At 45.3% G+C, this 12,869-nt stretch overlaps 1 protein-coding gene across 1 annotated transcript in view; it reads right to left on the bottom strand.

The window, feature by feature from the left end:
• The window catches only part of HEATR6 (HEAT repeat containing 6), a 13,422-nt gene extending 910 nt beyond the window's left edge, over window positions 1–12,512 (bottom strand). Inside the window, exons 1-18 of the mRNA XM_009874381.1 lie at window positions 12,408–12,512; window positions 11,831–11,971; window positions 10,758–10,873; window positions 10,301–10,415; window positions 9,955–10,056; window positions 9,406–9,543; window positions 8,081–8,373; window positions 7,525–7,702; window positions 7,007–7,213; window positions 6,371–6,470; window positions 5,860–6,215; window positions 5,125–5,247; window positions 4,460–4,546; window positions 3,652–3,786; window positions 2,390–2,512; window positions 1,541–1,665; window positions 742–838; window positions 82–286 (exon numbers count right to left, since the gene is read on the bottom strand). Coding sequence (XP_009872683.1) covers window positions 82–286; window positions 742–838; window positions 1,541–1,665; window positions 2,390–2,512; window positions 3,652–3,786; window positions 4,460–4,546; window positions 5,125–5,247; window positions 5,860–6,215; window positions 6,371–6,470; window positions 7,007–7,213; window positions 7,525–7,702; window positions 8,081–8,373; window positions 9,406–9,543; window positions 9,955–10,056; window positions 10,301–10,415; window positions 10,758–10,873; window positions 11,831–11,968 — 2,638 coding nt within the window. The 5' untranslated portion in view covers window positions 11,969–11,971; window positions 12,408–12,512. The remainder of the gene's footprint in view (window positions 1–81; window positions 287–741; window positions 839–1,540; window positions 1,666–2,389; window positions 2,513–3,651; window positions 3,787–4,459; window positions 4,547–5,124; window positions 5,248–5,859; window positions 6,216–6,370; window positions 6,471–7,006; window positions 7,214–7,524; window positions 7,703–8,080; window positions 8,374–9,405; window positions 9,544–9,954; window positions 10,057–10,300; window positions 10,416–10,757; window positions 10,874–11,830; window positions 11,972–12,407) is intronic.
• Between the last annotated feature and the right edge of the window lie 357 nt (window positions 12,513–12,869).

The raw sequence follows: 12,869 nt of genomic DNA, 5'->3' as shown, positions 1-12,869 counted from the left end.
ACCACATCTGTAACCAGAGATGATCTCAGCAAAACCACAACCCGCTGCACAAATCCCAAACCAGCGGGACGCGTTACTCACCGAGCGGCAAGGCAGGGTTCTTAAACACGTTCCCGAGCGCGTAACAAGCGTTCCAGCGCACTTTCATAGTGGCCTCGCTCTGAACAGTGGAAATAAGGGCCTGGAGAGATTCCTCGATGGCTTCCCTGAACCTGGGGTTTGCTACGTGATACGGCTGAAGGAAGTGGAGCACGTTGCCGAGGGCTCGGACCGCGTTACTCTTCACCTGGAATACACGTACACCAAAAAATACAACGTTCTGGCTTTCAGCTCACAGGCGCAAAGCTTTTGTCAACCCCGCTACGAAATCATGCTCGGAGCCAACAAGGAGCCCATGTGGAATTGGGCTGGTGTCTTATCAGGTGGTGACTTCCTAAAAGCCACCAAGACCATTCTCTGCAAATGGTTACCCTGACAGAAAAGAAAAGAAAAAAAAAAAAAAAATGAAACAGAACACCAAAATCCAACCCTGACTGGGGAAAAACACACCCTGCGGGTCAAAACCTCCAAACGTCAGGCCTCAGGAGAGGATGCTGAGCTGCAGCTCCCCGTCTGTTGGGGCAAAACACCCCAAAGAAAGTAACTGGTGCCTTCTTGCCTTTTTTGTTTGCTTGTTTGGTTTTTTTTTAAATAAATATTCAAGACTTAACTGCACCATGGCAACTCCACCCTCAGCCATACCTTGTCTCTGTCCCTGGATGCTTCAGTTGCAGAGCGTAACATTTTCAACAGCAGGAGATCAGAAAATTCCTCTTGAAAAGTTTGTCCCATCGTTTCCCTGGCAGGAGAATCACACGGTGAAAGGCCGGCTCAGACAACCCATCCCCAAAGATGTGACACGATCCTTACAAAAGGCTTATAAGCAACCTTCACTCTTTTGAAGGCTAATATGTAAGGCAGACCTTACTACATGTGACCACGATGCTTATTAATTTAAAACCAAACTATCAACGCAAGAAAGCCAGTTAGCAAGGCATTAAGTCTATAATAAAAAACAGAGGGCAATGAATTGCTCAGAAGCAACTGTGTAGCTGGAATATATGATAACTGTTTCTCCTGTTAAAAATGTAACGAGTGGGTTAGGCTTCCTTCAGTCTTTGGCTTGAGGAAGCGTTAAATATTTATTAATTTTACTCCTCTGTTATGCTGAAAGTAACCAGGGAACATGCAATTACACAAAGCAACGCAGAAGAAACAGAAATTCGGAAAAGTAAACTTGGAAAAAGTAAACTTGGAGTATCAGAATTACTGATTAGAAAGACCTGAACTCAACTTTTAGAAGAACTCAACCCCAGGCAGATACCGGACACTTGTAAAACAGCATTATACAGCAACGGACACATGGGCTGAAGAGTGCTTACAAAGAAGCACCCAAGCTAAATTTTGGCTTTTTGGATACCAATTCGGGCAGCAGCCTCTGCGGGACACCAGGGGGTAGGGCAGAGAGAGGAGCTCGGCGTGCCAAGGTGTGACTACGCACATGTTGATGATGAGAGTATCGGTAAGGTTGCCCAGGGACCAAGCCGCCTTGGCACGGACATTCGGAGACTTGTCGTGGAGGGAATCCAGAATAGCGTTGGCCGTGTCTGCCACAAACATCACATCCTAGAAAAGGAAAAACTGCTGCAAAGTTAGAAAGTTTAAAAAACTCAGGTGGTTTCCTTAGTTCCACGCGCATTCCGGCCCTTGTATTAGTGAAACATGCACAGAGACCATCTCTACTCATAAACTCTTCTCTTCCAGGCGACAACTCTTAAAGTGTTTCTGGTGCTCTCTGCACACCTTTGTCTGATCTTTAATTAACAGTCTAAGCCTGCATGCTGACCAAGGCCACCACTCTCTTGGGTAGCTGTTGCTGAAAGGTTTCAATGTCTCATTTAACTTCATTGGTTTCTTGAGATACTTTGGATTTAAACATAATAACCTGGACTGCCAATCCTCTACTCATCAAATCTGACTCAAAGTAACTGTTTTTCCAAACTCCACTGAGCTGCCTGTCTAATCTTCTCTTCTATAGAATGTTAGGTTTCATCTTCATTCTCTTGCCTATGGTAGGATTTTCTTTCAAAATACTTTGCAATCAAATCCCAATGTTAGCCACTGCCTAATTTTTCTAATTACAATCACTCATTTAAGGCCACATCGCAAAAACTACACAGCCTTCCAGCTCAGCCAAGCTAAGATGAGTTTTGTTATGGAAACAAAACATTTTTCTCTAAGTAACCTTCACTTCTTAGTTTGAGAGAAAAACTGAAGCCTTCACCTTAAAAATCTTGTTAAACCCATCATGAAATGGCTCAATACAAGAAAAAAACAGGTCAGTTCTGACCTGACGAAGGCAAGAGAAGAGGACGTAGACTCCAAGCGCACGTGCAGCAGCAGCTTTCACCAGCGGGTTCTCGCTGTGGTTCAGGCCAAGCAGCAGAGTGACGCACAGGATCTGCTGGTCATTCTGCAACAAGAAGCAGCTGGAGAGAAACTCAGAAGATCTCTGTCCCACAAAGACAGACAACTCACAAATACTCTGAAAGATGTGGAATTCACAGAAGCTCCCGTTCAGAGCGTGCTCTTCTCTTAAAGTAAATTGATGGGCACACGGGAAACGGGAACGCTTCCAGCAAACACCATCTTGCGGCCAGTAGATGAGACCACAAAGGAAACTGAAATAGTAGGCCTGGCCTGGCCGAGGTAAACCAGACCGAATCAGTTGCTTTTTCCCAGTCTTGCTTCACCTTCCCCTTCATTAAGGCAGGCAGATGAAGTTCACGCCGGACAGATTGTCAGCTTACCAAGCCATGACAAAGATCTTTGTTTCATCAGAGCGAAGGGTCAGAGTGGGCACCAGCTTGGCCCCACACGGCCACAGGAACGAGCGAGCGTACGGGATCAAAGTACAGGGTGATGAGGTACATGCTGTGCTTGGGGAAACCAGACGGAGAATTCCAGAGATACTGCTGGACTAGCAATTCTTGGGCAAATGAGATCTGGCAGAGCACTCCCCATCGAGAAGGGCACGTTGACACTAAAGGAGCTGCACAATGCAGTGGCAACACACTGCCAAGGCTTTCATGTTTCAAAGCACATTTCAGGTTGCAAAAGGAGAGTAAGGACAACGTATTTGTTTGCTTCTGCCAGGGCAATCACTGCAGCTTAGGGTTTTAAAAGGCAGCCAAACGAACAAAAAACAACATGCATGCGAATCGTTGAACGTCGTCAGTCCGTGGCTGTTAGCTCAGCTGTCTCTTCAAAGACTTAAGGAGCAAAATAAGGGCACTTCACCCCTTCCTCATGCAATCAAATTCTTGCCCCCCATCTCCTGTGCATCATTGTCAAGGCTAAGTATTCGTGGCAGGGCCAGACAGCTTCTGTGACCCACAGTTTAATTGTTTTGACAGACTAATTACTCCCAACGCTGCCTTTTCCAGTCTTCAGGAATCACGACTTGTTCAGAATGGAAAAGAAAAAAGAATCTGGAAGGTGTCTCTACCCTCTCCTTATAAACTGTGAAATGTTTTACACTACTGTAACCTTGTGGACAAAAGCAAAGCCTCAACAAGTGAAAATGCCACTGTTGAAGGAGCATGCTCTTACCTGCAGGCTGCTGAAAGCTTCTGGCAAGATCGAGGACAGGGCGTCACAGGCGCTTGTCTGAAGAGTCGCGTGTGGAGAGTTCTGCAGAGTGCCCGGTAACGGGCCATTTAACATCATAGTCCAGAAAGTGACAACCTACCAAAGAAGCAGCCAGGTTTACCTATTTGAAGTCAGCAATTATGCCCAAGTTCCAGAACAGATTGCCTTTTCCTATGATCATCTTTAAGGCATACTTACAGCACATAGCATAATTACACGTGAAAGTGATTACAACTGTTTGAAAGCCTAAAATACTTGGCATTCAGAAACATTTTAAAGACATTTTGGTACTGCTATCAAGTACTTATTCATCAAGTTCTGTTTGTTTCCTTCTCAAGGCCACATACATTCAGATTAGATTGCACTAGGCTGAGTTATGATTCCGTTCTTGAATCCACACAGTTGGGTATTTTCATTTGCCTGACAATTTACATTTGTATCAAGTAACAGGAACTTGGTGCTACTGGACACATTTCCTATCTTGTAGGATCACTTATGATCAGCTCAAAACTTGGCACAGGCCAAAGACAGCAGGCAGGAAGAGACAGGGTGAGGAAAGGCAGAGAAACAGTGTTGCCGTCACATAAAACAAAAACGAACGCCAAAATAATATACGATTTTTGTGGACTTCCTGCACACCAGCACCTAGGGACTGAGTCCCCTTCTGCTCTCCCGACATCAATTTATCTGTATCCAAGCCAGTGACCTTGCAGAGAGTTCAAGAAAGCAAGCCTGGTGAAGCGGAATTGCAGAGGGAGCCCACACTTACCACGCTGACCGGCACTCTCTGGTCAGCAGCAACGGCTGAATCGGGTTTGTACTGCTGCAGCACCCCTGTGCCCAGCTCCTCCAAGAGCTGCAAGGGAACAAAAACCGACAACATCTTTTATCAGGGATGACTCAAGCAGCAAAGGACTAGAGTAACCTTTATCTAGGGCTCTACTTACTTACCCAGGGAACAGAAAAAAAAGATTCAGTATTATTTTGGACTCTATGCTGTCCCCGCTAGTGAAGAAATTAAAGGAAAAGCCTTTCTAACACAAAATTTATGGCTACAACAGCGCAACAAACGGCCGTGCAAGGAGGAAATCTCTCTGAGCTTTCCTTTGGGTGACAGGCCACAGTTCCTGCACCAGCGAGTGCTAAACCAGGAAAGGTCAGAGTTACGGTCCTTGCATTTCCCAAGCTTCCTAGCGACTCAGCACAGCAACAAAATCCTGCTCGGAATTCACAGTTGGAAGCAAAAGGTGCATTTCTCAAAGTGTCACAGCATTTCCCTGAGAGCTACAGCAGGCACCGGGTCTTTACAGTGTGCTACATCACACACACACAGATGCTCCAAGTACTCATCACTGTTCATCTGTATTTGCAAAGCACACTCATAGATAAAATTGGCTTGGTAAAAACACCACCAGCGTTTCCTCACGCTCTTACTTTAGCTCCGTGAAGCTGAATGGATGGGTCCATTTCTTCCATGCATCTGCAAGCCACTTCTCCAAGTTCTAGGAAATAGCTCTGGGCCATAGAGAAATAACCTTTTACGAGAAGAGCCAACACCTAAACATGGACAAAAGAAATTCCATGCAGTGGGTTTTTTTCCTCCTATTAAACCAAAATACGCCAAATACACACAAAGAGGATGTTAACGGGCTAATCAACACTGGGACCACATACTGAACTCTGATGTAACAGATACACCTCGCAATACAACTTTTAGAATAGTACAGCTAATTAAAACCCTCTCTATTGCACTCTCTTGTTCAAAAAAAGGGCCACAAAAGCACTATCGGGTAGCAGCACAATGAATTATTTACTATGAGGTCTCCTGTAGCTAAAAGACTAAACAAGAGTGCCAGTAAGAGCAACACCCTCCTGTAATACTGCTGCTGTGTTGTGTGAAGCTGGATTTAACAAATATTCATTGTTCCAGATAAAGAGTGGGACTCCTTGGGGTCCACGTTACAAAATCTGGTTATTTTCTGTGGTTACATATCAAAAAACAAGCCTCAACATGCACAGGTACTCCTTTAGTTACACCAGCATCACTCCACAGCTCCTTCCAGGCTGTCCTTTGGACACGAGGTTCCTCCTCAGCATTTCCTAGCAAAACTTTGATTTGGATTCTCTAGGGAGGAGATTGCATTTCCCAAGCTAGGCCTTCGTCCCCACCTGTAAGGATTCCAGTCGAAGGGGACACGGTTCATAAATGCTGGAAAAGGATGGAAAGTTAGCATCGCTGTCCGAGCAGGAATCCTCTCTGGGCAGAACGACGATGGAAACGCAGAGACGGAGAAGCCAGCACGGTTCTGAGGACGTACACCCTGCCGGATTATCTGGAGGTTCCCCTTCCGAGGGGGGAGCTTTTCTCCACTGCTCGGAATTCAAACGGTGAGGGGTTGCGCTACCGCTGCTATTTAGCCCCGAAGAACTGGGCTGCTGCAGAAGTAACTGCACCTCTGGTAAAGGTGCTTGGACAGACACTATAGCCCCTAACAACGTGAGACTGGAAACTCGAACGTTGACATCTGCAACAAAGATCAGGGTGGGGGAAGAGAAAGCCAGCCCGTTAGCATCTCACCAACACGTCAGCATCCTTCTTCAGCAGTCTGCAGGCACGACAGAGATAACAGTGAAGTTCTAACACAATAGAAAGAAGCTCCAAGCCAAAGGGAATGCAAACCTTTGTGACAGATGTAGGGCTTTATCTGGTTCCAAACTCTTGTCAGCAGCCCCGGTTTCAATCGGCTGTATGGCACGTTCGAAACCAAATGGGCGAGGCACTGCAACACACAAAAGAACAGACATGGAGTGGTGGCTGCAATGTCAGCCTGGCCTCCCACATGTTTGTTTTCATATTTGCAATTTAGGCCATTTAGACAGCTAATTATCTGAGGGCACCTGAAAACAAACATCCCAATTATCTGCTGTTTGAAAACTGGTTACAAACTTGGTTCCTAAGAACAGGTATTTAACTACCGTGACCTGGCATAAAGTCCAAGGAATTTCAATAGCCTATGGAAAGCTATTTTTGCCAGCTTGGACTCCAGTTTTTAAGCTAACGCGAGTCTTCAGAATCATTTCATAGGTTCATTCAGCTCCAAAAAGACTACAGAAGAGAAAAGCAAAGAAAAGAAACCCCAGGACTCTGTGGGAAGACTCAGTCAATGAAACCTTGCAAGACGACACCAGTCTACTTCCCACCCCCACCTCCGTCCCCAACAGCTACAAGAATTTCTGCGCAACCTTTCTTCAAGACTTCATCCAGAGACCAACATCAGATCTTGGGCAGGATTTGAAACGTTTACCCTGCAGTTACCTTCACTATTTGTGTCAGTGTCTGAGAAGAGGATTCTGCCACCAGGGCTAGCAGCAGGCAGCGGTGCAGCTCCCGGATGCTAGAAGCGATCGTTACAGAAAAGGGAGTAAAAGCTCTCTTGTGATCATTAGCATCTTCAGCAACAGAAAGAAACTGCTTTGAACCTTCCAGGATCGCGGACAGAACTTGAAGAGCACAGGCACGAGTCTGAAATGATAAAACGTTCCTGTTACTTTTAACATCTCCTTCAAGCTGATGGAGAATTTTTAAATTTATCAAAGGATCTTTCTCCAGCAAGAGAAAAAAAAAAATCAACTCCAGCTGCTTTCTCTCGTAACTTTAAGCAGTTAAACAATCAACCCTTTGTCTCCTTAACCAATATATCCTTTATTTCTTGCCATACAGTGATCAAGCAACACGGACACAGTAGCCAAAGTACTTACTGAAGGCCAGAGAAGACAATTCTTAAGATTAATACAGGAAAACTACAATGCTTTCTCTACTCAGAACTGCCTTACCTTTGGAGAAGGGTCCTTTAAAGCAATTGTCATCAAGGACACTGACTGGGGGCTGCCAATGCCAGGCGCATCAGGAACAAACGCTGACCAGTAGCCATAAAGAACTCTTTTTTCTATTGATTTTATGGCAGAGAGGAAACAGGCTAGAGCCCCCTGACGAACATTGGCTTGGTAAGATCTTAGAAACAAACAGAAAGATTAATGAAATAGGAGCAGGGAAAAGCAATGGACTTAACCTCTTATATTAGTGGTTGGCTGTGAGAACAAACCCTCTAGGTCAAAAACAGGAAAAAAAAAAAACAAAATCACTCAAATGAATACGAATTGCTGCCTTCCAATTTTCTTCTATGATCACATGAAACAAGAAAGGGAAAGGGGTTTTCTCAACAGTTTTCATTAAGAACAGAGCGTTAAGACCCTGTGAAAGCATAAGAGTGCACACACGTGACAGTTGTGCAGGCAGGGCAGGTGTGCTCTAACACAATATGCAACCTTACGTCGTGACGAACAGCAGCACGCTGCTACCGCGCTTTGCGTTGACGTGACCAACAATCACCTCACTTTGCTCTGTATTCCTCCTTCAGCATCTGAATATTCCGACTCACTGCTGCTGATTCTTTTCCAACCAGCGTAAGGTGAGGACGGGTGATCCTTTCCAGCAGGCACGCACGCAACATCTGACACACGAGTCCGAGGATCCGGACAGGAACTGTCCTGCACAGCCCCCAGGCACAAATTCTGCACGTCTGCTGCAAGGACTGACTCGTTTCCTGCATCACTCAAATCTTCTCTTCCTTCTTCCCCAAGCTCTCCCTTCTTCTGTTTACCTTTGGACCTTTTTCTTCGGTTCTAAGACAAAAAAAATAGGTATTTTTTTTTTAATCTTTAAAAATAGTTTCTAGATGTTCAAACATTTTATAGTCGTAAATCTAAAAAATACGAAAAGTCTCATCTGAAAACAAGTTGTTAATCCAGAATCAAAGCAGAGTTTAATGTAATAAATCACGCTCTCTGTATCGCACATCAGTGTCAAATAACAGAAGTTTCTAGATCAGTTTTTAGATAACTCTTGGTTAAAACTACCTCTTGTCACAGCTATTTACCATCTTCAGTGCAACAATACTGCACAGAAGTGTAATCACATGTGTGTGCAATACTGTATATACAGAAACAGTCACTTTTTCAGCATCAGAGTTTGCAAACTCTGCTTATTAGTAGCATCGGTGTAGCAATAGCTTAGCGTAAGCAAGCAGTTCATACCTGAATAGCCTTGAAAGTTAAGCTTTGGCCTTTTCATCAGTAAAGCCAAAAATTTCCAACAAAACTTACTAAAAAAAATATATTTCACACAAAAGGGAATAAAGAAGAGGAACAGTTGTTCTCTTACAGTAGGTATTTAACATCTAGAAAGAAACAAGTCGACATAACTATACAACTCGATTTTCTCTAATGTTTCTCAGATAATGGGTAACCCAAAATGTTTACAGGATTAAAAAATAACCCGTAGAACGACTAAGCAGAACAGATGGGGGGCAGAGGGGAAGTCAGTCTCTAGATGAACTTGACTACCCTAAGAAAAGAGTCGAACAATTGCGCAAGCATTAGGAGAGAAAACGTAACTTATAAAATAAAAAGCTCTGGCTAGTCTGCACGCACCAATCCCCCGTCTGCAGGCCAGGAATTCTTGGCTGCAGATGAATAACTGCTGCACAGAGCTTAACTCAGGAAAACCAACCTCTGCAGAGCTGCTCGTTCTCATCACCCGAGTTTACAAAGCGATTTGCCTCAGCGCAGGGGTTTATAATCAGTACCTGTACAGCAAAGGAGGTGAAGCTACGTGCAACCACAACAGACCCGCTCACGGCGATGATTTCAGCTTACCCCTGCCTGCTTAGAGGTGGCCGGTTCCGACGGCTCCAGTTTGAGAGGCGACCTTTTATCATACTGAGGTAGCGGTGCCGGGTACAAGGCTGTGGGCATTTCTATGCTCAGTCCTGGCAGCCCGTGAAACATGCATTTCTAGAACAGCAAGGAGGACATCAGCGTTCCTTCCTCTCTTGACACACAAAGATTTACTGTATAGATACTGAGGTGTTCATCGATTTTCAGCCAGGCTTGTGAGCTTTCCCCCAGGTCTTGCCTCTCCCCATGCTACGGAACAGCTACGTAACGTCTGAAATTGAATTGTTATCTAGAAGGATTTTAGGCAGGCTTCAAAAAATGAGCCTCCCATTTTCCTCTCATATTCTTTTTCGGGAAGCGCAGTTAAGATGCTGCAAGAGAATCCCATCTTTTTCTTTACATTTCCCCCCACTCTCAAGTTTCCCTGCTCCCTCTTTCTCATCTTCTACTGTTTCCCACTTTACGAGCATTTGGAACATGCACTTCCCAGTGTCTGTCCCTTTCCTCAAGGTGAATTGAAATGTTTACCTTTAATACAGCAAGAAGAGATCCAATTTGGTCAGTTTGCATTAGTTTCATCTTCCCACCGTTGAGAAGTGACTGGATACCTTTCAGTGCATTTTGTAGTAACTGAAAACCGAAACACAAATTAGTTTTCCTTTCCAAAACATGTTTCAAGTGACCTTCTGGGTAATTATGGCTTTGCTCAATGCAATTACTGGGATGGTTCCTTACGTTTATTTTTAAAAAGATTTAGACTACTTAAGCAAAATCTCAGTTGGCAGTATTCCAAACTTCATATATTTCAAACTCCACTATTCCAGCAGCACAATCTCCTAATCAGAGCATTTCAGCCAATTAGACTCACACTTACCATGCAAAAAGTGATGTCATCTACATCAGAAGTTTTTGAAGACTGCAGAACGCTTAGGAAAGTTTGAAAGCAGACACTTCTGTAGGACTCATCCAAGTAGGGCTGTCCAGGCACACTAAAACAAAAGCAGGAGATGCCAAATGGTTGGTTTTCAGTCTGTCCCACAGCTTTATGAAGTTACAGGAACCCAAATAAAAGCCCTCTGCTTGAGTGACGAGCACAGCCCCAGAGAGGTGGATGGCTCCATCTTTCTGGAAGACTGAAAGTTTTAGGTTTTATCCACCGACGACACAGTATCTTGGAGCACTGAAGTTTTACGTTTCAGATTCACGCACATGCACCTTACTGATCCCACGTTTGCTGTTCCTGGCACAAAGAATGCAGACCAGCCATCTGTGCTGGCAGATGTATGTCTTCTAAAGCATCCACTCCATCACCCGAAATGGCGCGTACGCACCTGAGACACAGGTTGGCCATGCTGCGAACCGCTGCCCTCCTGAGTTCCACGTCTGGCTGAGCAGAATCACTGAACTGCACCAAGAGCCCAGCCTGGCCCAGCAAATCCGGGAGATACTGAAATGAACCACCAAAAGTCAGGAGGAGTCAGGGCTCTTCCCCCAGCCTCCCACTTTTTCTCTTTGAGAGCTAAACATATCTACGCTACACAAAAAAATAGAACTGTCAGCTGCGATTTCAGATTCCATAGACAGATTGTGTTTACAAAAAAAGATGACATGAAAATTCGAAACTCCAAAGTTCTCGCTTTGTATTTAAAAAGTATCGAGCGTGAGCACAGCTCAGACTGAGTCCCTGTTTATACTCTCTTCCCAGACGTAAAGCTAAGTGAGTAACAACTGCTGCACCCAACTGCTGTGGTTGTAGAGGCTACAAACCCACGCAAGCTGGCAGGTCCAAAGCTGCGAGCAGCCCCCCCCCCGCGCTTCAGCCCGACAGCAGAAACTCCTCTGCGAGCTGCCAAGAGCTGGTGACAGCAGGAGAATTCAACATATCAAACGCTGCCAGGCACGCTGCAGCGACAAGGAGCCTCGTACAAACCCCAGGGCTGATACCCGAGAGTCTCCACTTTGAAACGGCTTCGAGGCCACCCCGTGCTGAAGACTCGATCTGGTTACAGGTTAAATTTCAGGATCCTCCATGGAGCCTGCTCAGCAACGTGCAGTTTGAAGGTCACCCACGTTCTTCCTCGCTGATGCACTGGCACACCAGGGTGCTCAGTCTGCAGAGTAAGCCTGGTGCTCAAGCCAGGCCACAGGAGGTCCCTGCAGCTGCAGCCTACAGGGCCAGAGGGATTCGGCATGGGAAGAATCTTGTTATCTCTTGATTACTAGTATACACACCTACCACACTTGAAACTCAAATTTTTCCGTAAATATCAGTCACTTATGTCTAAATGGGATCTAATCTTAGCATGAAAGATAAGGCAACTTGAGAACAAAAACAAGCAAAAGCAGAAGTAGCAAAAGGGTGCAAATATTTTTGCGGTGACGGTCAGTTAGCTTGTAAACTCACCTTCTGACATTTAGGTCCATTATTGTAAACAAGAGCTGCTAAGGCTTGCAGAATTTCAACATGTGTCCAAGAACTGCACTGCTTAAGAGCAGAGATGCAGTAGGAGAGAAGAAAATTCAAGTTCTGTTCATCAACCATCACCTGTCATAACAGAAAAGGGCCGTGGTCAAGAGAACATCACCATGTAGTGCTGGAATCAACACAGGCAGAGGTGTTGGTTGCAGACTTGGGTGGTCTGGCTGTAAAATTACACACCATCACAGACTCAGCTGACACTTAAGAACTGACATATCAACACAAGAGTCCTACATATGATCTTTGAGGTCCCTTCCGGCTCTGACAATTCTACGATTCTATGATACAGCAACGAGTACTTCCAGCAGCGCATGACTTCTGACTAGGAGCTGGTTTTGCACGAGGAGCCACGCTAGATCAGAACCTCAGCTAAGAATAAATAAGCAGCTCAGTGAACATCGAAGAAACTCTGCATGAAGGTCACATTCATAACAAGCCACAGCTTAGTGTGAGACCAGGAAGCAGACCCAGAGAAACAAGGGAGGAGGCCAAAATTTCATACCTGAAATCTGTTAAGTAAGTGATGGATAAGCTGACAAAGTTTGCTGACAAGATGTTCCTGATCAAGGTGAACCAGCTGACAGGCTTGGACAAGCAGAGCACAAACATCCTGGAAAGGAAAGCCTCGGTTTATTATTTAGAGACCACAAAGCCAGGACGGAAACGACATCCCCTGAGCGAAGACTTTGATCACACAACCAGATGTGTGTGCAGATACCACCGATACGCGTGGGTAAAGTAATAACAAGAAGGGAGCTGCAGCCTGCGAGCTGCCCCTCGGCTCCCCCAGGCTTGCGTGGGCTGACGCGGGTTTGCGGTGCAGGAGAGCTGCTCCAACCCCACCAGAGTGAAATCAAAACCAGTGACAACGGCAAAAGGAAAATATAAAGCTAGACTGAGGACAGAAGAGGGCGAGGGGGAAGGAGCACTATCCAAAAAACTCAATTAACTCCACAGGGTGAAG

The sequence above is a fragment of the Apaloderma vittatum genome, unplaced genomic scaffold (assembly GCF_000703405.1).
Source record: "Apaloderma vittatum isolate BGI_N311 unplaced genomic scaffold, ASM70340v1 scaffold19848, whole genome shotgun sequence".
In the NCBI taxonomy this organism is placed as follows: domain Eukaryota; kingdom Metazoa; phylum Chordata; class Aves; order Trogoniformes; family Trogonidae; genus Apaloderma; species Apaloderma vittatum.
Note: the sequence above shows the minus strand (reverse complement) of the source record. Positions and strands in the feature narration are given on the sequence as shown.